This window comes from Solea senegalensis, linkage group LG17 (assembly GCF_019176455.1).
Source record: "Solea senegalensis isolate Sse05_10M linkage group LG17, IFAPA_SoseM_1, whole genome shotgun sequence".
In the NCBI taxonomy this organism is placed as follows: domain Eukaryota; kingdom Metazoa; phylum Chordata; class Actinopteri; order Pleuronectiformes; family Soleidae; genus Solea; species Solea senegalensis.
Window position 1 is genome coordinate 13,404,224 of NC_058037.1, and position 25,351 is coordinate 13,429,574.

At 42.1% G+C, this 25,351-nt stretch overlaps 1 protein-coding gene across 13 annotated transcripts in view; it reads right to left on the reverse strand.

Moving 5' to 3' along the window:
• The window catches only part of gphnb (gephyrin b), an 89,589-nt gene that overhangs the window by 4,311 nt on the left and 59,927 nt on the right, over positions 1–25,351 (reverse strand). For 3 of the 13 annotated variants that reach the window (XM_044049016.1, XM_044049013.1, XM_044049022.1), the window contains exons 9-24: positions 18,919–18,960; positions 16,917–16,991; positions 12,932–12,988; positions 9,767–9,809; positions 8,643–8,780; positions 7,138–7,230; positions 5,745–5,800; positions 4,823–4,978; positions 4,615–4,673; positions 3,922–4,075; positions 3,211–3,341; positions 2,970–3,057; positions 1,999–2,072; positions 1,829–1,896; positions 1,606–1,709; positions 283–379 (exon numbers count right to left, since the gene is read on the reverse strand). In XM_044049016.1, coding sequence (XP_043904951.1) covers positions 283–379; positions 1,606–1,709; positions 1,829–1,896; positions 1,999–2,072; positions 2,970–3,057; positions 3,211–3,341; positions 3,922–4,075; positions 4,615–4,673; positions 4,823–4,978; positions 5,745–5,800; positions 7,138–7,230; positions 8,643–8,780; positions 9,767–9,809; positions 12,932–12,988; positions 16,917–16,991; positions 18,919–18,960 — 1,435 coding nt within the window. The remainder of the gene's footprint in view (positions 1–282; positions 380–1,605; positions 1,710–1,828; positions 1,897–1,998; positions 2,073–2,969; positions 3,058–3,210; positions 3,342–3,921; positions 4,076–4,614; positions 4,674–4,822; positions 4,979–5,744; positions 5,801–7,137; positions 7,231–8,642; positions 8,781–9,766; positions 9,810–12,931; positions 12,989–16,916; positions 16,992–18,918; positions 18,961–25,351) is intronic. The other 10 variants (XM_044049017.1, XM_044049015.1, XM_044049014.1 and 7 more) reach the window with 10 other exon arrangements.

Here is a 25,351-nt window from a genome sequence, read left to right on the forward strand (position 1 = left end):
ACAGTTTAAATAGAGAGACAGATTTATTCAACGAACATATCTATGACCTCTGAACAGTGAATGTTGCAAGGGCAAATGTTCTAAAAAAGCGCAGCTTGGAGTAAAGTTCTCTTTTCAGGCTTATATAAACCTTTGAAATGACTTGAATCTCTCAAAATGACACTATCAATCATTTTGTTTCTCGTTTCATCAGATTCCCTGCTTTAACTAAGTCATTTAATAACTATCTCATTACTTGTAGACTTATTTTGGGCTATTGTGTGGAGGCTACAACTGTGGTACCTGTGCTCTGTGCCCATGGCAGTGGTTCCTGGTGATGCCATGTCAGAATGCAGCGATGGTATTCAGGGCGAGGGTCCAACTTCACATCACAAGACAACTAGAGGAAAAAACATGTCACTTTTTATTATACTGACACAAAGACAAACCATATCATCCGGGATATCTGTCTAAATTTTGAGCGATATGAGGTAAATGTTATGTACTTCAATGAAAAATTTCTTTAAGTGGTGAAAAAAGAGCAAATTCTTGCAGCTTACCAAGGTGTACGTAGGATTCCTATTTCAGTGACGACCTAAACTTAATTTAAACTTGTTTTCTTGTGTGTTTTTTGGACATGTTTAGTCCTTTAATGATGTGGTGTAAAAAGTGGAGAAAATAAGGAAAATGCGAAGCAACAGGCCAACACAGATTAAGGTGTATTTGGACCAGAATTCACCAGAAAGGGACTTAAAACTCTGATTTGTCTATTACCAGATCAGATCTTGTTCATCACCAGGATATAAATACTGGGCAAATGTGCCAGCGCAAAGTTAGTATCTATTTGTTTGTGTACATTTTCAAAACCGTATATATTGTTAATTTACACAAAAGCCAAACAGAAAGCAGTGGAAAGCCCTTCCACATTTGCAGGGAAAACATACGTAGAACATAAAGATAGTTTTTAGGTGAAGACTACTTGACCTGGGTCTGACGCCATCTGCAAAGGAAAATGATCTGTCTTCTTGAGGTGCTTTCAGGGCATCAGTCCCGCCACTAAGTGGCAGTAAAACATTCAAGATGATTTCTAACGGTTTCATAACAGCAAGTGATGCAGCATAGCACTGTGGCAATCACACACTCACTATGGCACCTTTTACTACATGATATATGATATTATTCTATTTTTTTGCAAAAAACAATGTTCATGGTAAAAGAGCAGGGCTTGAGGCTGTGGCTGCCAAATCAGAGCAAAAAAAGGGTCGTCATAAATATGTATCAAACGTATTTTAAGAAAAAAAGGATAAAATCATGAGTCCGAAATGACTTACTCAAAATAAATGGAGTATTTAGTAATTAGAGTGAAAATCACCTTTGAATCAATCAATCTAGGAATTAGTAAAGCAATATCTGATGAGTAACTGTGCAAAAGTGGAAGCTAGAAAAGTGAACAAGAGCAGCTTTACAGATGTTTTAAAATGCAATGTTACTCTCTGAAACTTGTTTTTTTTTATCACATAACAACAAGGCCAACACCAGTGTGTCACCACCGGCGCTTGAAAAAGTGCGACTCTGTGTGTCTCGGGCCAATAAGTCGGGATTCTCCAGCTTCCCTGTGCATCCTACCCTCGCTTTGATGATGGTAGGCCTAGGGTCCAAAATGCCCTGCATCTTCCTTAAGGCAGGGATGACAAAAAGATTACAGGTGACAACAGCGGACACAGGGTTTCCTAGGACAAACGGACAGAGAGGCAGAGAGGGAAGGGGGAGAGCAGGGGGAGGACAATATATGAGTAACATCTCTTCAATGCCAGCTGAGTAAATCCCTCTTTCTCTCAACTTCACACACTACCTGGGAGGGCAAAGATTAGTTTGCGAGCACCGTCTATGTCCAAGGTTGCAAATGTTGTTGGGAGACTGAAAGAAAAAAAACAAGACATAAATTTTTTTTAATCTATTATTTCAGTGAAATTGTCTATTTGAGCTCAAGATCCTTGAACTCTGATATATTTTCCTTACCCTGGTTTCATGAAAACACGACCAAAGTGGATCTGAGCATGAAGATCGATATCCATCACCTGCTTAAGGTAGTCCTGAGAACGACATTATGAATAAAAAGCATCTTTCAGTCAAACATAATCAAATAAAATAACAAAAGTCAGAGTTTGATGATGTTGGGTAGCAGCGTGGCATCATGGGAATGTTGTCATTTTAGGAAATATTTCCTTCCTGGCTCTACGTTTGCCCTAGAAGATGACGTGTTATTAAAATGCAACCAATATAATACAGTAGGGTTCTTTTATATGAACACTACTCAATAAATATATGACTTTAGTCCTGTCATTTTCAGAAACTTTAATGCAAAAATGTTACATATTTTATCTGTAAAAGAAGAAATAAAACCGATATCATCAACAAGCTATAAAAAGCAGTGGCATAATGTAAAGAAGTACAAATAATTTGTTACTGTACTTTACTTTGTATTTATATTTCTAGAAACTTGTACTTTTATTTCACTACATTTCCTCTAACTAACGTTATGTTACTCGTTACAACCAAATAAAATCAGAAGTATAAGAGTTGGTAATGGACTGTATTTATTTAGAGCTTTTATAATACAGTACAGGCTCAAGGATACATATAGACTAGCAGAGCTAGGAATTGAACCCACATCCTTTCAATTGAAAGACAATTTCACTTCTAAAACTTAAGCACATTTTATACGAGAAAATGACTTTCGATTCTTAAGTACAGTAAATGTCAAATACTTCAAGACTTTTACTATAAAAAAGTAACTTCAACTTCTACCAAAGTCATTTTCTGGTAAGAATCTTTTAGGTACTATACAAGACCGATAAAAAGTATTTGTGTCTGTTTGTGTTCTAACTATTTCAAGCAAAGTAGAGTGTCGTTCCACTTTCTGCCACATGGTGTCAGTGAAGCACAACGTCATGATTGGACAAGTGTGTGCGCGTTCCTCCGTCGCTCACCTTCTCTCCCATGGACACTCCTCCTGAGGTGATGATGACATCAGCACGGCTGATGCCTTCATTCAGAGCGTTGAGAAGGTCATCGGGGCTGTTGGGAGCAAGCAAACACACACACACACACACACACAGGCGCGAGTAAATAATGGAGGGATTAGGAAAAAGACAACTGGGTTTGAAAAGAGGAAGAGAGAGAGAGAGAGATGAAGAGGTCTATATTTGAGGAACGATTGTGAAGGCCTACTTGTCTCCCACGATGCCCAGATTGATGGTGGGGTAGCCGTGTTCCTGGATTGTGGCCAGCAGGGTGGAACGATTGCTGTCCCTGATCTTCCCAGGATGGAGGTCATCCTCTGGATTCAGCAGCTTCCACAACAAAAGTAGAGAAATTTAAGGAAAAAAAATCACTGATTTTAAATTCTGTAGCTCCCTTTTAACGTCTAACATCCTTTGCCTCTCTCGATCTCTCTCTCCGGTGGTCAATGAAATCATCATTTGACTGGACGACGAGAGGCTAATTTGTTCTGGCAAACATCCTCAGTTTTATTTAGTCATTTTATCACTAATGTTTGTATTTACCAGAAAAGAATGTTACCATTTTCTAGTTTTTTATGAATTTAGTTATTTTCAAAATAAATACAACTAAAAACTACTGACACGTGAACCAAAGTTGGCTGAAAAAAGGAGAGACTGCTGCTCCTTTATCTGTCAACATGTGTATGTAGAGAATAATTCCCCGAACCAATGTTATAGTTTAGAGCTGTAGTATTTACTATTGTCAAATGAGTTCTCTGTGAGCCGTTTCACACCAGCAGGGCTCTGTGCCGGTAAGGAATTATCCCCATTTCTCTGAAGAAGTTTGAATATGGACCGACAGTAGAGTCGTCCTTTCAGAAAAGCATCTGGGTACGTTATTGGAGCGACAGAAGTTACACACTGGAGTTTTAATCCTTACCTCGTTTCCCGTGGACATGACGGCCACCACGGGGAATTTCTGGACCTCCACCTCTGTGACTCCAACCGTGGCCAGGAGACCGATTTCAGACGGGCCCATGTGGGTTCCCTTTGCCAACACGCACTCGCCACGCTTGATGTCGTGACCAATAGGCCTATGGAAAGATGTGTAATTAAAACGTGTATATAACATATCTGACATTGTACAGGCATCAGTTTAATACATATTTTTTTATTTTTAAGACTCTCGTTACATCAGAGTTTAGTAATAACATGGTAGTAGTACATTTTTAATCTCATCTCGAGGTAATAACTATGTGAAAGTGCACAAACTACTACAGATGTGTTCAAGAATAAGAATGTTAACGGTGTAAACTTGAAAGTGAAGCTTGTAAAAAAGAGAGAGGACAGATGAATTACCACTTTTATTTTTATCTCAAGTTATTACGGTGATGGAAGCCAAAATCAATTCTCATTTTATCCGAATATTACTTCCATACTATCATAACTGAACTGTAGTGTGTGACCAACACTCGTCACACTAACTTTCTTAGTTTGATTCTGCGTACGATCAGATGTATACAGGAGAGATTTGCTGCCAAAGGAAATGTTGTCTGTTTATAATGTCTCATAAATAAAACCAGAAATCTGACTGTGGTCTCGTAACGGCGGCCCTATACAAGGAGACACTGACCTGATGTCCTGCCCTGGACGAGCCTGGACGAGGATTCGTACCTCCAGCTCCTCTGTGCCCTGAAAGACAAACCAGTTGTCGGGTCCATCAAAGTGAACGGATACAGTTTGCCCAAGTGACCAAGATTTATTGTTTATCGTGAGCGAAACTATCACTATACTTGTTTATAATGTTGGTAAATCTGAATTCGAGTGACGTTCTGACTTACTTGTTGTCTGTATGTTGGGTGAAAATCCACACTTACGTCTTCAGACTCGCGCAGGAGCTCAGTGTCTTCCACCTGGACGACAGCGTCGGCCCCACAGGGGATAGGAGCACCTGTCGTTACCCTCATCACCTGACCAGGCATCACTGTGTGAGTGGGCTGTACAGGAACACAAAAAAAAAATCTGTATATATATGTGACTGAAATGTATTACATAGATGAATAAATAATTAAAACATTTTTAATGCCCTTATCAAGGTGTAACAAACTATATGCACGACTGATGTAAGAGACACAAAAACACAAATTAAGGTCCATTGTTTGACTTTTAGGACCCAAACATATGATTATATAAGTGTGTAAACATTTTAAAATAAAAATAAAAACATTTGGTTTTCATGACTTTTTCTTGTACATTAGGCAAGGGTCTTGGTTTTTAGAGGCTGCCATCTTGTCATGTTTCTACATAAACCTGAATGGACAAAACCAAACACAGCGTGCGTTTCACGTTTTTAAGTGGACACTAAAATCAAAAAAGAAGAACTACATTCTTTCTGGTATGTGAAGGCCACCGTAGTTTCTTGATGTACTTGACGGGGAAAGTAGTCCCCCATTTCTAACAATCTGCAGTCTCACCACTAGATGTCACTCATTCATACACACTGGACTATTAGTGTAAACATGTGTCATAGTACATCTTGAGTGCATGTGTGCTAATTTTGTAGAAGGTGAGAGGGTGATGATGAAACCCCAGAAGCCTAGTGCTGTTTGAGAGCTCAAATCTGTTTGGTTACACGTTGATATTCTAGTTCTGCTCTAATCAAGGCATGTGAAGGTGAAGGAGGAAAGGTAAAACACTTTCTATCCATAGAAAAAACATGTGGAGGATTGTATGAGCATGACTGAGTACAGTGTTGGCACAAACCTGCTCTCCAGCCTGGGATTCACCGATGATGAAGCGGTCGCCTGGGCCATCAGCCGCTAAAATATAACAAATATTTAATGGAGTTAAACGTGTGTACCCCTAGCAAGCATTTATGGAGCCCTAAGCTGAATTTGATTTGATGAACTGTGACTAACATTATTGGTGCATACCATGCTGAACTCATGGTATGAACTCAGTAAACCTGTTAAGCAGCAGAGAGCAGTTTTGCAAAAGGAGCACAAAACAAAACAAAACAAAACACCTGTACTGTATCTGCAGAGATTCATAGGTTATTGGCTCCTTCCACAGCCACACTCTAGGCGCCTGAAATCTCTAAAATCTGCATGTTTGCCTCAGCAGGCGTCAGGCCCTCAGGACATACAGTTTGTGAAGAATCCACAGAGATGTGGTGTTCTCCTCCTCCTCCTACTTCATCAGCACATCAGCAAGAGGCAACAGCAGATGTTATATGCAGGAGTGTTTAGGCTGCCTGGAGCCAACAAGCTGCCACCCTGCTCTCCAGGTTAACAGGCCCCTCACTGGCATCCAGCACTCCTAGACAATCAAACTCTCACTGTGGTGGACCAACTTTGCCTGAATCTCGCCTTGAAAACTAAATGGAGTGAGCATTAATCTTTCTGAACAGGTAAACATCAAGCGGTTTTAAACAGTGTTGCCCGTGCCTGTTAATCGTCTCCACATGGGAGCTCATTGTTCCTGAGGCAGTTGTCCAGTTCCCCAGTGTCCAGTCCATGTCTAAGTGGGACAGTCCGTGTATTTGAGTATGAAGAAAGAGCGACACACTGGCCTTGTTAGTCTCTCTCTGTGCAGAAACCAACATTATGCTGTGCAACTCCACTTAGTGGGGACATATCATTCAGTCATTCGTTGTCTACCGCTTTATCCTCCACAATCCCAGTTGACACAGACCGAACCCTGGTCAAACTCTGGTCTTGTTGCTGCAAGGCAACAGAGGTAGCCACTACTTCACCGTATGAAACATATGATATGATATCATATATCACACCTGTATCTCTTTTACTTCTCAGTTTATTTCATATCATGTGAGCGTGATGTTATGAACATTTGTTTCATGCATTTATCATGAGCACTGGAAGGTTATATTTAGATGTTGTTGACATGAACAATTCATGGATTCTTGAAAGAGCAGGAAACCCTACATGTCTTGAAGTGACAGTTTATAGAGAAACACGATGTACTTTATTTTGATAATCGTCTTTGAAGGTGTTAGACGGAGTCAGTGAGTCATAAGGACATAAGGGACTTGTCAATAAAATTGTGTATTGTGAGAATATTAATAATATGACCTAAATTCCTCTTTCAGTGACTATGGAGTGTACAGGGAGATGTATATACTGTATATTTTACTTACCTCTCACAGCATAACCATCCTTAACAGAGGCAGGGAAAGGTGGCAGGTTGTCTTTGGCATAAACGTCCTGAGCCAGGACTCGACCCATCCCATCTGCGGGTGAACAAGGAGAAGAACGTGGTGAGGTGTGGACACACACTCTCTCTAATATAGAGCACAAGTGGAGGACTGTGAGTGTCCCCTTCCAAATGTCTCAAAAACACAGGGAAGGAGAGAAAAAATACTGGCTGAGAGTGGGTGGAAGAGAAAAATCCAGGCACTAAAATACCTTAAGCAGCTCTGTGGCTATATTTAGCATTGTTGTGAGCCTTTATGCTATGATTACGTGGGTGTTAATATGAAGATCTAAGCTTTGATATCAATCAGTTGAAGGGGGGGATAAAAAGCCATGCATGTTACAGGCACCCACACACAAGCATATACACAGCTTATCAGTATCAGAAGAAAGCTTGTCTGATTTATTTCCTCTGAGCAGCCATTGTAAAAAACAAAACTAAAAAACAATAACTTACTTACACAAATTCAGGATGATTCACCCATTCACACTTCTTTCATACCAATTCACATGCTGCAACATGAGGTTAAGTGTCTTGCGCAAGGACACATATAGACTAGCAGAGTCTTGACACCCACAACCTTCCAGTTGAAAGACAACTGGCGCTACCATGGCTCAATCCTAACTCCTTACTTTTCAAAATACTTTTTATATCATAAAATTACCTTTGATACTTAAGTACAGTAAATGTCATGTACTTTAAGACCTTTACTTACATATCATATTATAAAAACTGACTTTAACTTCTACCAAAGTGATTTTCCAATAATATACTTGTGCTTATACTCAAGTATCACTTTAAGGTACAAGACTGCTGCAAGGTGGCAGCAACAACAGAGTGCATGTGGAGTGTGTTTGGAAAAGTGATGAAATTTACAAGGATTCTTGAATGCATCTTGAAGAAAATATTTTGCCGCTCAACATGCTCATTGTCAGGCGCTAGAGTTTGCTGCTGTCTGTTTTCCTTTTGTTGGAGAATCACTATTACTATAAAATGATGTCTGCAGCAGAAATGTCATTTAAAGTCTGTCCTGTAGATTTGGCAGGAGCACTGGTGCTTTTTTTCCCTCTCTCATAAAGACCAAGGAGAAGTTGGTTTGAAGACAAAATGTGTTTGTGTGTGTGTGTTGATTCCCTGTGTGACTGACACTGTGACCTGCAGACACAGGCTGCTGATTCAGTGAGGTGTCTCGTTGTGGACAGACAGCGTTAAAATGCTGTCGCGTGAACTCAGCGAGCTCATGTTGACGCATCAATCTGATGCGTCAACACCCCGGTGAGCTCAGTCGCTGATGTCAGCAGGTGTAACGTGGAGGCAAATTGGAAATGTCAAGGGGGCAAGATGAACAAATTTGGGACATTCGTCTGCTGGGAATCTTTCCCTGGGGCTCTTTTGTGGGTCCGGGCAGGTTGACAGTTTGAAGTGAGCCGGAACATCTGTCCTCCTCACCTCTGTAGTTAATGATCTCAGTGCCCAGGACGGCGGTCATCTCCAGCACAGTGATGAAGGCCTTATCCATGGAGGTGAGGGGGAAGGGGGACATGCGGTGCCTTCGGGCCACCTTAGTGATGTCCACTGCACTGTGACCTGAAAGGACATTATACACACTGTCACAAAAAATCACGACATAAAAAAAAAAGGCAAAACACTTTCCATGAGTCATAATCAGTATAGAAAATTATAATAATTTTGTATACAAAATACTGATAATGATATGTATCAGTTTATATATTAACATTGTAAATGAATAAGAGACAATATTCTTATGTAGATGAAATTAATATAGTTTGTTAAGCTTTCTGACAAATATATGTACGAAAATATTTTACTGTTAACAAAAACTAACCAGTTGACATGAAAATTATACTAAACTTTTAAGACATTTTCTTTTAAAAAAGCCACCAGGAAAAACTAAAATAAATCAACAAAGCTGAAGTGCAATGGATTTGGCAGCTGTGACAGCAGTGAATGGCAAATTTCCAAACAAGGCACATCTACTGTGTTTCCACACTAATATCATGATTTATTTTTGCTGTGAATGTACATACAGTATGTATGTATAATAATACAAGAAAAATAAAATGGTCCTGTCGGTTTGCAGAAGCAGCGGAAACACATCTGGATGACAGCGTTGCTCGACAGCGGCCATGTTGGTCTAATAATACCTCTGTGATAATTCCAAAGGTAAAAGGGAACAAAGCAAGGTGTAACTAATGTGTAATCTGTGCTCTCTCTCTTTCTCTCCTTCTCTCTGCTGCCTCGCTCTCCCACTGCCTCTCTGCCTCACAGCGAAGAATAGGCACTGTGCTTTGATTTCCCTTGACCCAATTTCTCTCCTTTAAACATACACTTACGCTTCAGCAGCATATTCTGATGCTTAACATGAGGTTTAACAACCTCTGGCAAAATATCTCTCTCACACACACACACACACACACACGCACACAAACACAAACACAACACAGCATACCGTCACATTTAAAATGCATTTCTGTGCGTTGGAGAGTTCACGTGGTAGCGTTCAGATACGACACGGGGAGAGTGCGCCTTTGAATCCAGAGCTTAGTACTCACTTGATCTTAGGATGTTTTCTTTGCTGCTGCATCGTGACTGCACCTAGAGATGGAGGGAGCGATTGGGAGTGAAAAAAAAGAAAAGAAAGACAGACAGAGGGAGAGAGAGAGAGAAAGCAGAGGCAGTGGTAATTTGAGATAAACCAGGCTGCTCTTTTGACATGCTTTGAGATGAGAAGCTGTTTATAAAACAGTCAAAAAAAGAAAAGAAAAAAAGGAGCCGTGTCACACTACACTGTGCACTTTGTCCTGCTGCTGGGAGACGGCTGCATCTCCTGAATTACAATTATTGCAGTACAGCTACGTCGTCACATCACAGGTGGAATTCACACCGTCACACTACGATTAGATTAAAACGTTAACATGTATATGTATATATATATAAATACGGACAAAGGCAACAACATACAGAGTGACAATATTGTGTATCACAGGGTCATAACAGATGTATCGACTGTGCTACGGTGTGACATCAAATGTAGTGGAGATGTAGTGTCCAGTATAGATAGTGGCTGTTCAGATGTGGTGCAGGACGGTTTTGGTTTCCTTGGAGACTGCTGATGCTGCATGACGGCTGCACTAGCGCTTACCTAAACTTACGAGGTGCGGGGAGGGAGCAGAGCGGGTTAAAATGGGCCTGAGTTTTCCAAAAGCATCACACAACCACAGCTAGTAAAATAAATGCCACTTGTACTGCTGTTAATTCCTGTTTCTCTCAGTCAGTATACTTACTAGCTTTATACAGAACACATCAGTGGTCAGCAGTTGGTGGCCCGTGGGCCAAAACTGGCCCGCCAGCATCAGTATCAGGGCCGGCAGATGATTTAATAAAACTGATTAAAAGATTTGCTTATTAAAATATGAACTTATTCAAATTAAATGTAAGTAAATGTTTGGTTTCTGTTGTCATGGACAGACAGGTTTAGGGGAAAATTAAATGTCCATATCTCACTTGCATTTGTCTTCGTAAAAAAACTGGTGATTAAAGACAATGTCCACATTATTGTTAGCTTAAGGCGGCAAATGTGGATTTTTGTTTCCGACTTTTAAGGCACTGTCGCCTGATGAAGATACGATGATTTAGCCCAAATATTCAATTGCTTACAAAAAAATTGGCCCTCGGCCATGTTTACTTGCTGAGTATAAACTGTCATAATATAATGTTTTATCATTTGTGTCAAGAAATGAGAGGAAAGATATCCATGTTTTCTCTGCTGTCAAACTTTTATTACTTTTATCTATGTTTAACTTTATGTTCTTGGAGCTTTGTATGTTGAGGTGAAACTTTAGATTAGGGAACACATATTCACTATTAACATGCACAAACAGCACACTAGCCCTTTATTAATAATTATTAAGCATGTATTAACACCTTATTCTACATAACCTTATTCTACCTCTATTACAACATGAATTAAGATTTTTCCCTGATTAAGGTGTTAATACGTGCTTAATAATTACTAATAAAGGCCTGGTATGCTACTTATATACATGTTAGTAAGCACCTAGTTAATGGTGAATATGTGTTCCCTAATCTAAAGTGTTACCAAGCTTTAGTTTTAAATGTATTTAAAGAACAAAATACTCCGTTTTTATACCATTGAAGTCACGTGTTATGAGTGATGCTGACTGAAAACAGATTTGAAAACATTCTCAATATTAAATAAATAACGCAGTGGGTAAGTAGAAGTGGTACATGCACAAATTAGCGTCCACTTTTATCTACGTAAAGTGCGAAACATGCTTTTGGGAAACTCAACGGCATAGGCGAGACGAGAAGAATCTAAAGGCTGCAGTTTAATTTAAGAGGCTACACATTTTGGCACAGAATAATATCATCATTATCACAAATTATAGGCCCGCTTGGATAAACTGGGTCCAGTGAGAGTATATAAATTCAGTCAAAATTAACTTTGATGCCAGAATTTTTACACTTTTTTTTTTTACACAGATTCGGGGCCTGTTACTTGAATTTATTTGTCTCTTAGCTTTAAAAAAAAAAAAAAAGTGCAGTAAGGTAAAAGCAGCTCTTGGCCCATTGTATTTTGGGCAAATTTCTCACCTTCTTTTTTTTGTGGTGTATTTTCTCTGCTCGTATGTGTTGCCTGACTCGACAGACTTGTTTTTTTTTAGTTGTTATCCGTCTGTTCTAACATGTTTTTCGCTCGCGCTGACTATGACACTTCTTCCTCTCTTCTGCGGGAGCTGCTGCCGCTGCTGCTCCTCAGTAACAGCTATGACCTGGAGGTATCGCAGGCGTTAGGAGTGGGCAGTGTGTGGTGTATGGAGAACCAAAACACCCATGGTGAAGGTCTCTCTCTACCCACCCACCCCTTCCTCTCTCCTCCCCTCCCTCACCACCACCTTAACTAGGCTTATATACTGCGACACCACTGGGCACCAAACAGCCAAGGTGAGAGGGTGAAAGATGGGACGTGGGGCGGGCAAAGAGGGTGGGGATGGTGGAGTCTGAGGGATGGAGAGACACAGCGAGAGAGAGTGTGAGGAAAAAGTAGCGAGACAGATAGAGAGACAGAGAGTGGGAGGATGAGGATTCAGCATGACGTTGTCCCACAGCCCAAGAAAGAAAAGAAACAAATGAAGCACGGACTTGACAGACTTCACTAAACTACAGAGCCGAGACACAGCGGAAAGGAGGGAAAACGGGAGGAACGGAAGAAAAAAACAAGAAAGACCACTGGAGTGGCCTGATGGCATCTACTGTACACACACACAACCAGCACACCAGACATAGAGGGCTACTGAAAGCAGAGCATGTTAACCGGAGAGACGGAGACAGAGAGAGACACAGAGAGAGAGAGAGAGAGAGAGAGAGAGAGAGAGAGACAGACGGACGGGAAGAGGAAGAGTTTGTGCGTGTGGGAGACGGAGACAGGAAGAAGACCGAAACAGAACGGACAGAGGGGAACAGCAAGACTCGAAGAGTGAACGACAGACAGAGTGAGAACGAGAGGACACACGGCGAGAGGAAGAGACTGAGTGACAGCTGAGAGAGAGAGAGAGACAGAGAGAGAGAGAGAGAGAAAGCTAGGCAAGCCAGGGGTGAAGGGGGGACACAGAGCGGGGTTTGTTTTGCGCGCTCCTCGGAGGAGGGTGGGGCAAGAAGGGGAAAGAGAGGGTGGGTGAGGGGGGCGGGATAGTTACTCGAGAGCTGAAGGTCCTCCTGCGATCATCTTTAAGCCCCTCCAACCTACACTGGAGCTAGTGGAGATAAAGCATCGAATCACAGGCATCAGTGCATCTGTCCCGGCAACGACACCACACGCAGACACAAACACACACAGACATGACAAGACAAGACGAGACAGACAGACGGACCACAGGACAACAGACAGACAGGCGTCCACTACAAGCAACAAGTGTGATAGAGATAGAATTATAGGAATAAAGAGGGAAAATGTTGAGGCCTTTCAGACACAAACTGATTGTTGACACATGAAACTAGACGTCAGCTCCTGTGATCATGAACCACAACTCATAACTCATAACTCAACATAACTCACTTATTACATGAATTAACTTCTCTGCTTGATTTGACCAGTACATGACATCAGCAACTCGTCTGTTACAGGACTATAACTAAGTTGTAAAGTTGTTATTATTAGCTGTTACAAGACTGGCTGTTAATCATGTTATCTGATCATTTAATCAGCTAATCATCACTGTTGACAGTCAATAGGATATTTTTTGTTCATGTTTAAACACGTCTAAAAAGAGGTCACGTGTCATGTCTTTTTTGTCTTCAATTCATACAATTGCTGATTTGCATTTGTGTTGTGTGGCCCCACTGCTCATGTGTAACCCTGCCATCATGTCATGCTCCCAAACTTTATGTATAAAACACATGCAATCATGGAGATTGTCTAAACTATCCTGTCAACAGTTTTACAGCTGTTCGCTGCAGTTTATGTTCACAGGGAATTTCTCATATTGCAGTACTGCAAGTGGCCACTAGCACTTGATGTCACTATATCCAACTCTCTCATATAGAAACTAAAACACCAGAGTTTCCCCCTTTGATTTATCCTACATTCCCTTTCCCTCTGTTGTGGTAGTACTTACTATACCTTAAGAATTAAGTTTTCAAAATGACTTACTACATGCAAGTTCACCGTATATTACCTTTGTAGTGAAAGGGTAATTAAGCAAATATTGTCAGAAATGTCACTACTTCTTTGATTTAAATGCAATACGATGCATTCACTATAAGCTATGTAGCATCTTTGTGTTTTTACCTCATAACAACACAAAGAAGAACAGGAGCTGAAGAACTTCCTGCATCACAGAAACATCGTTGACTGTTTTAAACTCAATTTCAATCAAAATCTCCTTATGAAACAATAAATAATACGAAATAAACGATCAGTGCAGTGTCATTTCCATGGTGTTATTTAGTCTATTTTACTGTGGATGTCCATGATGGCAGCAGCTGTGGTTGCTAGGAGATTTGTGTCACAACTGTAACTATATAAAATATACTATTTATAGAGTGAGACAGAAAAGTGGAGAGCGAGCGAGAGAAAGAGAGAGAGATGAATTAATAATAAATAAATAAAACAGAAAGACAAAGGTGTGTGGGGGGGAATAAGGGATCTAAATACAGCTACAGCCAAACACAGATCAAACTTGCATACATTGAAAAAGCACAGAGGCAAACTAACAATCGACAGCTGGGACATTTCCGTACAAGGTGAACCTTGTAAAGACAAAAAAGAAGAACTACAGAGGACTAAAATATTTAAAAAAACAATAGGACACAATTAACACAGAACAATTACATCAGTATCTCACTACCTGGCTGGTTTCTTTAAAACACACAGACAAAACCACAAGAATCACAAAGTTTTCTACTTTCTACTTTCTTAACCACACACTCTCTTTTTTTTTTCCTTTGGTAAGGTATCATTAATCTGTCCTGCAGCTGCAGGGATTAGTGCAGTAAATATACAGTCACCGTGAAAATAAGACAGCTAAAAAAAACCCTTTTAAATGCAGTGTGTAGTGATGACACTGAGACTGACACAGGTGGAAAAAAAAAGCAAGACCTCAGTATAGCGAAAAATAGCTCAGTAGAAAAAGATCATACCATCAGAGAGCCATGGGGGGAGACAGTTTGCATATGGAGATGGAAAAGCAACACAGAGGTGCGTGAGGAAGTGAGGAGAGTGTGTGAACGAATGGGTGAACGGGGTGTTTTTAGACGTGTAGTGTGTGTGTGTGTGCGTGTGTGTGCGGTGGGGGGGGTGGAAGAAAGCAGACTGTCAAACACTCTCTCACTCGTCTTCTAAAATACCCTCTGCTGCAATCCCACGCTATACCGGTGAGAGACCGACCAAGCGAGAGGAGAAAATGTGCTCTTATGAGAGATGCAAATGTGAACACAGACACACAAACACTTTAGTAACTATTATAACACCCCCAAAAATAAAAATAAATGACACAAATAATAATTATTTAGTCAATTTGAGTGTATACATCTGAGGATTTGGTCGTGACAGCAATTTAAAGGCACATAGACACACACACACACACACACACACACCATGCCAGAAACACTAATCACTCCACAGGCTAACCCCACAGTTGCCGCGGAAACAGCCTGACAACGGGTTGTCATGGAGATCTGCCAGAAAGATCAATGGACTGGAGATAAGGTGGCGGTGGCGGCCGTGCGTATGAACATGGAATAGTGAGTGTGGCCAGGTCAGCGAGGCACGTGGCCCGGGGCCTGCGAGCCACCCCGGGGGAAATCGATGGAGCCAATAACGCGCGAGCTGAGGAGACGCTTTGGTAAATGATGGGATGCTACCACCGCAGTGCTGAGCTCAGCACAAAACAAAAGCGGCCTGTCAGACAAATTATGCAAAAAAGAGGAAGATTTATCCGTCCGCCGCGAGGTGGAGGAGGAGTGGGGCTGCGAAGGGGGTAAGGCGGGCTCGCTTCAACTGGCTTCAGCTGCCTCGCCCCCCCGTGGGATGGAGCAAGGGGGACAAAGTGCTGGAGTGATAGCTACAGAGCAGAAGAGGGCAGGACAAAATGCTACAGCAGCAATCCAGAGCTAAGTCTCCTTCCCTGGGGAGTGAAGGCAGGAGCCTGAGGGCGGGAAACGACAGCAGGGGGAAAAAGGAAGAATGACATGCGGCATGTTGCGGTAAAAGGCCTCTGCTCCCAGCTCTACTCAAGGCTTTTCAATTGCTGCTTCATGTCTCATCAGTTAACCCCCAAAAAAAAAAACTACACACACACACACACACACGCGCCCAACACCATGTTCACACAGATGACGTCACATCCTCTGGAGACAAAAACACCATCCACTGACACAAAGGTCACACCGTTATGTCCGAGTAGGTGATGAATGACAGGATGAGTCATGACATGAGAGAGAGAGAGGCGATGGGGCGGGAAATGTTGCTGACCACTGAACATGGTGATACACACGGCGGCGGCGACAACAGCAGCGTCTTTTAACACGTCGTCAAGTGTGATTCTCGACTGTGCCGCGTCGCTGTGTACATCACCACACTTCTTCTTCTAAACCTGACTCAGGATGTCTTATGCAACAGACATCTCCCCCTGTAGGAATCCAATTATGTGAGAGACTACAGTAATGTGTTGATTTGTATATAGACGACCACATTTGGGCCTGGTGTTAACACATGATCTTTGCATCTGGTATAAATTCACATTGTTTTCAGATTTTTGCAATTTAGATACGCGGTAGTGCTGTAGTCGAGACCACATTAACAAGACCAAGATGGATCAAGACAACTTTAAATACAGAATGTGCCTGCTCTGATCTTATCCTTCACGTGGTCTCGTCCTGGATAACTCTTCATAATCTGATACCATCTCAATTCTTCCTGCTTTTATTCCTCACTAATCCAGATAAAGAAAATATGTTAACACCAGTTTAAACTATATCCACGAGCCTGTTAGGGCTCCATGTAAAATATTTAGCCGCTATGATTTGCTGAAAAGCGGACTGTCTGCCTGTTAGTGTGTGTGTGAGTTAGTGTTGGTCACTGGTGTGTGTGTGTGAGGTGCGGTGTGTACGTGTGTGTGTGTGTGTGTGTGAGTAGCCAGCATGCTGGTAGATAAGAGGTTGGTAGAAGGTTAGCGGGTTTACCTGGTCCAAGGTAGAGTACCTTGACTTGAGCGTGATGACCTCATCCAGGTGAGCCCTGAATTCTCTCCGTGAGGCCTGGAGGGAGCCACAGGATAGTCACTCACCTTCATGCCACACACTCACACACGCACACACTGGGCTACAGGCATGCACACCCATCCTGATCGATACAAAAGTTTCAGTTAGTGGCACACATTTGCACACACTCTCATTTCTGCTCACAAATCTGAACACACACGCACACACATACCCAAGAACTCAGCCAGTACTGACCTGACACACACTCTGCAATCACATGACAGGAAATACAAAAAAATAAAAAAAATAAAAGTCACCAAAAAAAACCCACTAACCACCACAGAACCAAAGATGGACGATGAAGAAACCAGTTTTGTCACATCTGCTTACAAAGTGAGTGTTGACACTTGGCCTCTCTCTGGCTATGTAACTATTTCCTTTAAAATGCAGGGGAATATATATAAAGTATATGTATATATACATACTTAAAAGTAATGGCACCTTAATCCTGATAAGGTTTAAGGTTAATCGTACTGCTGGGATCAAAGTAACTGGATTACAATTACTTTTCAGAAAGTGTGCTGAAACCTCGAACTTCAACATTTACAAAAAAGAAGGAATGAGATTTCATTTCTATAAAGACATAGAGGTTGTGACTCAAGGTGACTATAGTTAACAAAAAGTAACTAAAATTTAAAAAAAATTGCTTAGTTTTAGTCTTTGTACTTTTATTTCACACACAAGCCTTTGGGGTTCATGTGACGTGTATTTTTCTCTGTGGGCAATTTTGAAAGGTTGTGTTTGAGACAAAATACTTATTATTATCACCTTTTTGAATCTTGCACCTGGGAAATACTCAAAACTATCGAACCTGCTCTAAAAACTTGATTTTAAAAACACAAAAGTCAAAATGAAACAAAACTATTAGAAGATTGTTGTGACTAAACTAAAATTATACCCTGGATTTTCCAAAAAAAATTTTACTATAATAAACCAAGATTATCGATAAAGTCTATAATAAACAAAAACTACAATCGTAAAGACAAATTCAATCATATAAATATTACTTGTTATCTGTTAAGTGTAGCTACTATACATCACAATAACACAATATTGACCCAGCAGGAGTGAGACTCAGCTAGACACTAAGACAACAGCATGAGGAACTAGTTTTGAAAGTTTTAACTTCAAGGTAATTGATTTAATCTCTTTACTTTAATTAAAACTTTAATAATTTCTTTTTCCAGATTCATTACTGTGCAATTACGGTATTTAGGGTTTCTACTTTGTACACGTGTCAGCACTTTTCTCTGCCCCTGCACTGAGGCCATGTCTCTATCACTCACAGAGTCGTTGAGCTCTGACCACAGCAACAAGCACATGAGCACTGTAAAGGCTTACAGCGTGTACTGTTTACAAGCTGCCGTGTGTGTGTGTGTGTGTGTGTGTGAAAGAGGTCTATTTAAGAAGAACTGAGGTGTTTGCACACAGAGGGGAAAAGAAAAAACAACAAAAAAAGAAACACACCGCGTTTGTGCAAGCAATATCACTTTCATTCCAGTACATAATTCCGGCATCTTTCAACTTCAGTCCTGAGGTTGAAATGCAAGTGAGGGATATGCTTTAGTGATGGAAGTGTGTTTATTTTGGAGGGTGTGTGTGTGAGTGCGGGGATCAAGGCTGGTATTAGAGTAACACAACGAGTAACCAGAACAGGAACGTTTAAGACGAAATCACAACGAGAACACACACGCACACACACAGAGGAGGAACAGAGCAGGATAAAAAGACGAAAAACACCACCATCGACAAATAACACAGGGGGAGACGGCAGGATCGAGCAGGCAGGAGGACACACACAAGAGAAAGGAGAGGAGGTGTGTTGGGAGGAGGGGGGGAGCAACCATGCCAAGTAGGAGGTGGGAGTCGGAACCGATGCCATGATGACGGCCGTAACAGTGCATTAGAACAAATGCAGGAGTACCTCAGCAATGCTTAGGGTGGATGAACAGGAGGGGAGCCGCGCCTGTTGCCACGGGGAGAGAGGAGGGGAGAAGAGAAGAGGGTTAACGGAGCCAAAAGCCGGGTGGAGCAAGGGGGGGGAAGGCAAGAGGCACACAGAGAGACTGACGGGGTGGAGCAGGCAGCGCCCTCTGTCTTTCAGGAGGACGTCTCTGTGTCACGGGTCTCTGTGTGACTATCTTGGACGGCCAAGGCAGCCAAAGGGCATGACAGACAGACAGACAGACAGACAGATCAGGACAAGACAGGACAGATAAGGACAGATCAGGACAGCAGGTAGGAGTCACATGGGGAGGATGGGTGTTTTCACTCCCCGTCAGAACAATAGGAGAAAAGGTTGCATAGGAAACATTCCATCAACTTCTCATTGATTTTTGAATATTTGAAAACATTTGCTAGGTTTCACCCACTGTGAGAATAATAAAGGATTATTTTATCTTGGATTGCAAGTTACCATGCCATTGCATGATTACAATCTTTTGAATCCAGGATACATGTCAGTCATCTCAGTCTAGAAGTCGTACTGTGTTTACATGTGCTCTTGGTTGCAAACAGCATCACAAATGAAGGAAACATTCAACTTGAGTCCTAATTTGATGTGTGAATTTATCACATCCGATTTGTCTCAAGTCACAACCACACTGACACCACCTGCAATACCACAGACATCCCATTTGTCAAAAATGTTCAATATGGTATTGATATCAATATCTGAACTTGTTTTATATCAATTTAAAGCAATTGTGTGGTCACAATTATTCCATGCACTTTTCTCAACATGTCCTCATTCATCCAAACAAGCACCAGCCTCTGAAACACAACACAGACACATTCACACACATGTTTTAATCCCCATCTTCCTTGAGTTCCATCTTTGGTCGTAACTTCCTGCACACCTCGACACAGCCAATCACGTGCACAGTTGGATCGTGGTCCAATATTAAGACTCTGCATTCTGCAGTCTTATTGGCTCACTGACGCTGAGATTACAGTCCTTAGCTTAGGGAAGTTTATACTGTGCAACAAAAGTATTGAAGTTCAAAATAGGATTTCATTCAGTGGTTGTGAAACTTGCCCTTGACTTTGCCCTAAATCTTGCAGGAACTCTGATCACATACCCTGGTTTGTACAGTAGAACAGTGTTTGTGATTGTCCTCCAAGTACAACCAGAGGAAGAACATTGCCTACCACAGTTTGAGAACCAACTGTTAATCCCAAATGTCTCCAACTTTAGGTCCCATTATCTCATCATCTTGTAGAGCAGACATCCATCCATTCATCATCTATCCAATCAAACCCCCAATCTGTGTTTCCAGAAAACGCCATCCCAACATGGCAACTCCACACAGGAAGAACCCTGGTCAAACCAGGATTTGACCTCAAAAACCCTGATGCTGTGAGACACCAGTGCAAACCACTGCACTATCACGTGCACTTGCGAGACAGATATCAAATGGGAAAATAAATAAAATGAGCCAGAAAACTGCAACATCATTAATTTAATGCACCCTATTACTGTACTGGATCGTACCATTTTCATTCACGCTGTGGTGGAGCCCCTTTTTTAATCACGACAATGTCTCCACAAAACACACAATAAGTCTTTTATGAACTCCACTAATGAGACTGGAAGGATACACGGATCCTTCCAGGCTATTCTAGATCGTATTCTAGAGGCGATCAGGATTTGGATTTGGTCATATTCTACGTCTAAGACGGCTGCCTCATCTGCTATTTTGTCAAAAATATAAAAATTACAAAAACAACAACACACACAAACAAACAGACAGACGGGGCCATCAGGTTTGTCTGGCTCTGAAAACCTTCCAGCTACAAAATATGACGTATCACTGGGAAATACATATATATATATATACATATATATATATCACATCTATTATTCCTGGCAAAATAATGTCTGGCATGAAAACCTGCCTGGCCAAATAATTCATCACCAAAGACATTAGAGACAATTCCTACCCTTTAGCGATCAAACTGTAACATAATAGATGACTTAATAAATCACGCTTTTAAAGCGTCCAGCTGTCAAGTAGACGAAGATTTCTCTTCTCCTGATGGAGATGAGATATGTGCACAGTATTTGCCCTCATCAAACTCTCTGCTGAGATAATGGACGATGACAGGGAGCCACAGGTGGTTACAGAAAGGAAACTCGGGCGCGAATAACTGCGCAAGATTCTTCTCAGTACTTCAGTGACAAGGCGGTGACATTTTGTTCACTTTCTACACAGTATATCCCTGTACTGTATGTATAAAAAAAACCCTCCTCGTGTGGACAGCACGCAGACAGTCAGTAACCACAGCTGAGCGGGACCATGTGCTGCGGGCTCGTCTGTCCAGCTGTGGACATTCATCAGTGCCGTGCCCTCTGTCCTCATGTCCACACATGTATTAGAAATGAATGAGGTCTGTCTCTTCATCTCTCTCTCTCTCTGTCTGTCCATCTTTTCTATCCAACTGTCTCTTACACTGTGACTGTTTGTCTCTCTCCACCTCTCTTTCTCTCTGTGTGCCTCCCAGTCTTGCTCTTTCTGTCTCTTTGTCTCTCTCTCGCTCGCTGTCTTTTCTGTCTGAGAGTCTCTATATCAGTCCGACAGTTTGTCTCTTACTCTCTCTCTCTTTCTTAGTCGCTCTGTGTTCCTCGCGAATAAAAACTCTCGTGTGCTCTTCCTCCCTCGCCCTCGAGGCGAACTCTCAGAGTCAGTGAGCATAAGTAACTCGAGTAACTATGTCAAGATATCGCCACACAATGTAAGCAAACGTGGCGGCACTGTTGCCTCACAGCAAGAAGGTCACGTACGGATCCAGGGCTTTTGTGTGTGGAGTCTTCTTCCTGGGTGGTGTTTTATTAATCCCCCGTAGGGAAATTGCTTCTCTGCATTTAACCCATCCTTCCAGTGAAGAGTCACTGAGCAGCACCCGGGGAGCAATTGGGGGTTGGATACCTTGCTCAGGGGTACTACAGCCCTTTGACCTAGTGGGGACTCGAACCGGTTACGAGCCAAGTTCCTTTTCCACTTGGCCATGGGCTGCCATTGTCTTCCTACATGTCCAAAAACATGCATTTGGTGTGAGTGAATGGCTCTATATGTTGGCCCTGTGATGGACTGGTGGTAGGTAGACCCTCATGTGGAGGATACAGCGGTGTCCAATGGGTGGTTGTACACAAATGTTTGTGTATTTAAACACTTTGTCACTGTTGTGCTTATGACTTATCTGTAAATCATAATAACACAAATAAATAAAAGTCACATCACCCACTCATACACCGCGCCACTTTGCACACATGAGCAGACACACTGGACTCAGCTGGACTGATTTGGACTAAATGCTTGAAGCAATTTGACCCAAATGGTCTCTAAATGCCAGGAGCCAAGAAAGGAAAAAGACGGAAAGAAAAGGAAAGGAAAGGAAAGGAGGAGGCTGAATGTGTTTACATTAATCAGGGACAAAAGAGCACTTTCCTTCCCTGGACATGGGCTCTCTGCGACATTACATTTCACATAATATTACAGCACACCATGTCTTCTACATGACTCATGTGTCTGGAGCCGTCCCGTCGCTCTGCATCTTAAATGTAACAAGGTAGAGTCATTCTTCATCGCTGAATTAATATCACGCCGCCTCGTCCGCGCAGTTATTGAAAGCCCGTCGTCTACTTTTGTAACAGCACAGAGAAGGATAATATATGTGACACGCGTCTTTCAACTTCTCCTGAGGCGACATTAAGATTAGACCACGCCGATATTAAAAAGGGCTGTACTCAAGACAATAAAACTAAATATAACTCCTCCTTTGTCAAACTTCAACACCGTACTGTGTTGTTAAGTTTGTTCTCGACACCAATGCCTGAAGATGTCTCTCATGTTTGACAAGGAATCTTTTTTATCTTTCTCTTTAAGGTTCACTGCACCCACGAAATTCGTTAAATGCTTAATGGTTGTTTTTACAGTTTAAGTTGCACAGATTCAGGCCAGCTCTTTATTTGACTTTACCTTACTTGAGTAGACAGATCTATCTATCTATCTATCTATCTATCTATCTATCTATCTATCTATCTATCTATCTATCTATCTATCTATCTATCTATCTTTCCTACCTGCCTAACTACTCACTTACCCGGCTACCTTCCTTCCTACCTACCTACCTAGAACAGAAAATAGGAAAAACACATATACAGGTTGTGTTCTGGATAATTTCCTACTCAGTACATTTCTGGTTTATTGAATGTAAATATAATTTCATCTTTAGTTTGGATTTTACGTTGGCCTGTCCTGTCTTGATATAATCTAATCTATGTCAAAGTTATATTGTCTGCATAAAGATAACAGGAATGACCAAGTTAGACATAAAAATGTACAAAGAGGCATAAACCAGCCTGCACAGATCTATTCTCCCCCACACCTTGGAAACCCATGTGTGTGTGTGTGTGTGTGTGTGTGTGTGTGTGTGTGTGTGTGTGTGTGTGTGTGACATGGCATCGATGGAGCTGCAAATCTATTGCTGTACCTGGCATTAAACTATTGACACCAGCGCTACATCAATACTCCACTGCTTTTCCTTGTGAGCTGTTTAAAGCCGTTATGGATTTTGAAAAAAAAGGTGCCGCTTTCACGCTTCTCCACCCATTCCCACTTCCCAGTAATTCTTCAGCTGCTTTTGTTTGGTGACTGCAGGGGGGAAGACTCCGATAACCTCCGGGGATGAGGATGAGCGACGTTAGCCTCGGGACCATGAGTGGTTTCTTATTCTGCATTTGCACATGGAGCTCTGTTAAAAAAAAGCAGCTAAATCAGAGGCAAATGTGGATGAAGTGTGGAGTGACTTCTGTTTTTACTGAGAAGGCGAATGAACACACGTGGAGTAATGGAGTCCTGTGAGGCTGCTCTAATGTCTTGTTTGCTCATGTCTTTGTTTTTGTGTTTTTTTTTTTTTATATAACCACATCCACCACCTCTCACCAGCACAGAAACACCTCAGGCACACAAACACCCTTCCTCCCTTTTCACCCTCTTCCTCATCAACCCCCTTGTTTTTAAGAAGCCTACAGTCTTGGCCTGCCAGCACACCTCCTTCATCACCAACATCAACATCAGCAGCAGCAGCACATGCACACATGCACAACCCCCCCCACACAAATTATGTTTACAAAACACACACTGCAAAGGCAATACATCCATCTTCATGTCCACTCAGCAAATAACAAAACCTCCTGATGAAACAAATGATTCACAAACACACACACACACACACACACACACGCATGTCGAGAAAGCCTTGACACTCAAAACCTGTAAACATTCTCTCGGATACGCAGGAGGAAAAACATTACTTACCATCTTCTGCCTGGAGTCGGAACAGAATGAGCTCCCCGGCACATGCACACAAGCTCTCTCACACACACACACACGCGCGCGCGCACACACACTTTTACACACTCACTCACTAACTGGGAGAGGGTGAGGGAGCCAAAGAGAGTAAAAGGAGGAAGAGAGAAAGACACAGAGAATGAGAGATAAGAAGGGAAGGCTGGAGTGAGAGGGGACACACACACACACACAGGAGAGTGAGGAGCAGCGAGGAATACAACAGCCACAGGGAGGTGGAGAACGAGGAGGAGGAGGAGGAGGGTGTATAATATAGCGGCCGTGTTCTGTGCTGATCGCACACGCATGACTGACGTCTGTCCCGTGTGTGCGTGCACATGTACGTCTGAGTATGTGCGAGTGCGGAAGGATGTGATTAACTCTCCCTCCCAACCGTTAACTTTTTCTCATTTCTTCCCTCCTCACTCTGCTGATCTTTCTGTCGTTTCTTTTTTAATTCCCATCTGAGATGATGGGAGCACAGACGGACAGACAGATGGAGACACACGGACAAACCGACCGAGAGAGAGAGAGCGAGAGAGAGAGAGTCAGTGCAGCACGGGCCCAGCGAGCAAACCCATCCTCTGTTCCCTCTCTCTCTCTGTGCATTTCCTTCAATTTCATTTATATCCACCCCCCCACCACCCCCACTCTCTCTCTCTCTCACAGTCCCCTGACTTCTCTAACTCATTAGCTCCTTCACTCCCTCCCACTCGCTGTTCCTTCTCTCCATCTCTCTCCCCTCGCCTTTCCTCCTCACTCACTCCATCATAAATCCTCCACATCTCTGGCAGACCGGGAGACGAAGAGTCACTTTTACGAGCTTTACTGCACCGGAGGAGGACAATGACACATGTCTAGAAGTAGTCTCACAGCAACACACACACACACACACACAGGAAGTCAGTAGTGTCAGGTGAGGGGGAAAAAAACACACCACAGCATGAATAATTTCTATAGAGCACAAAGACGTATAACAAGTGCTATCTATCGTTTCCACAGGGGAAT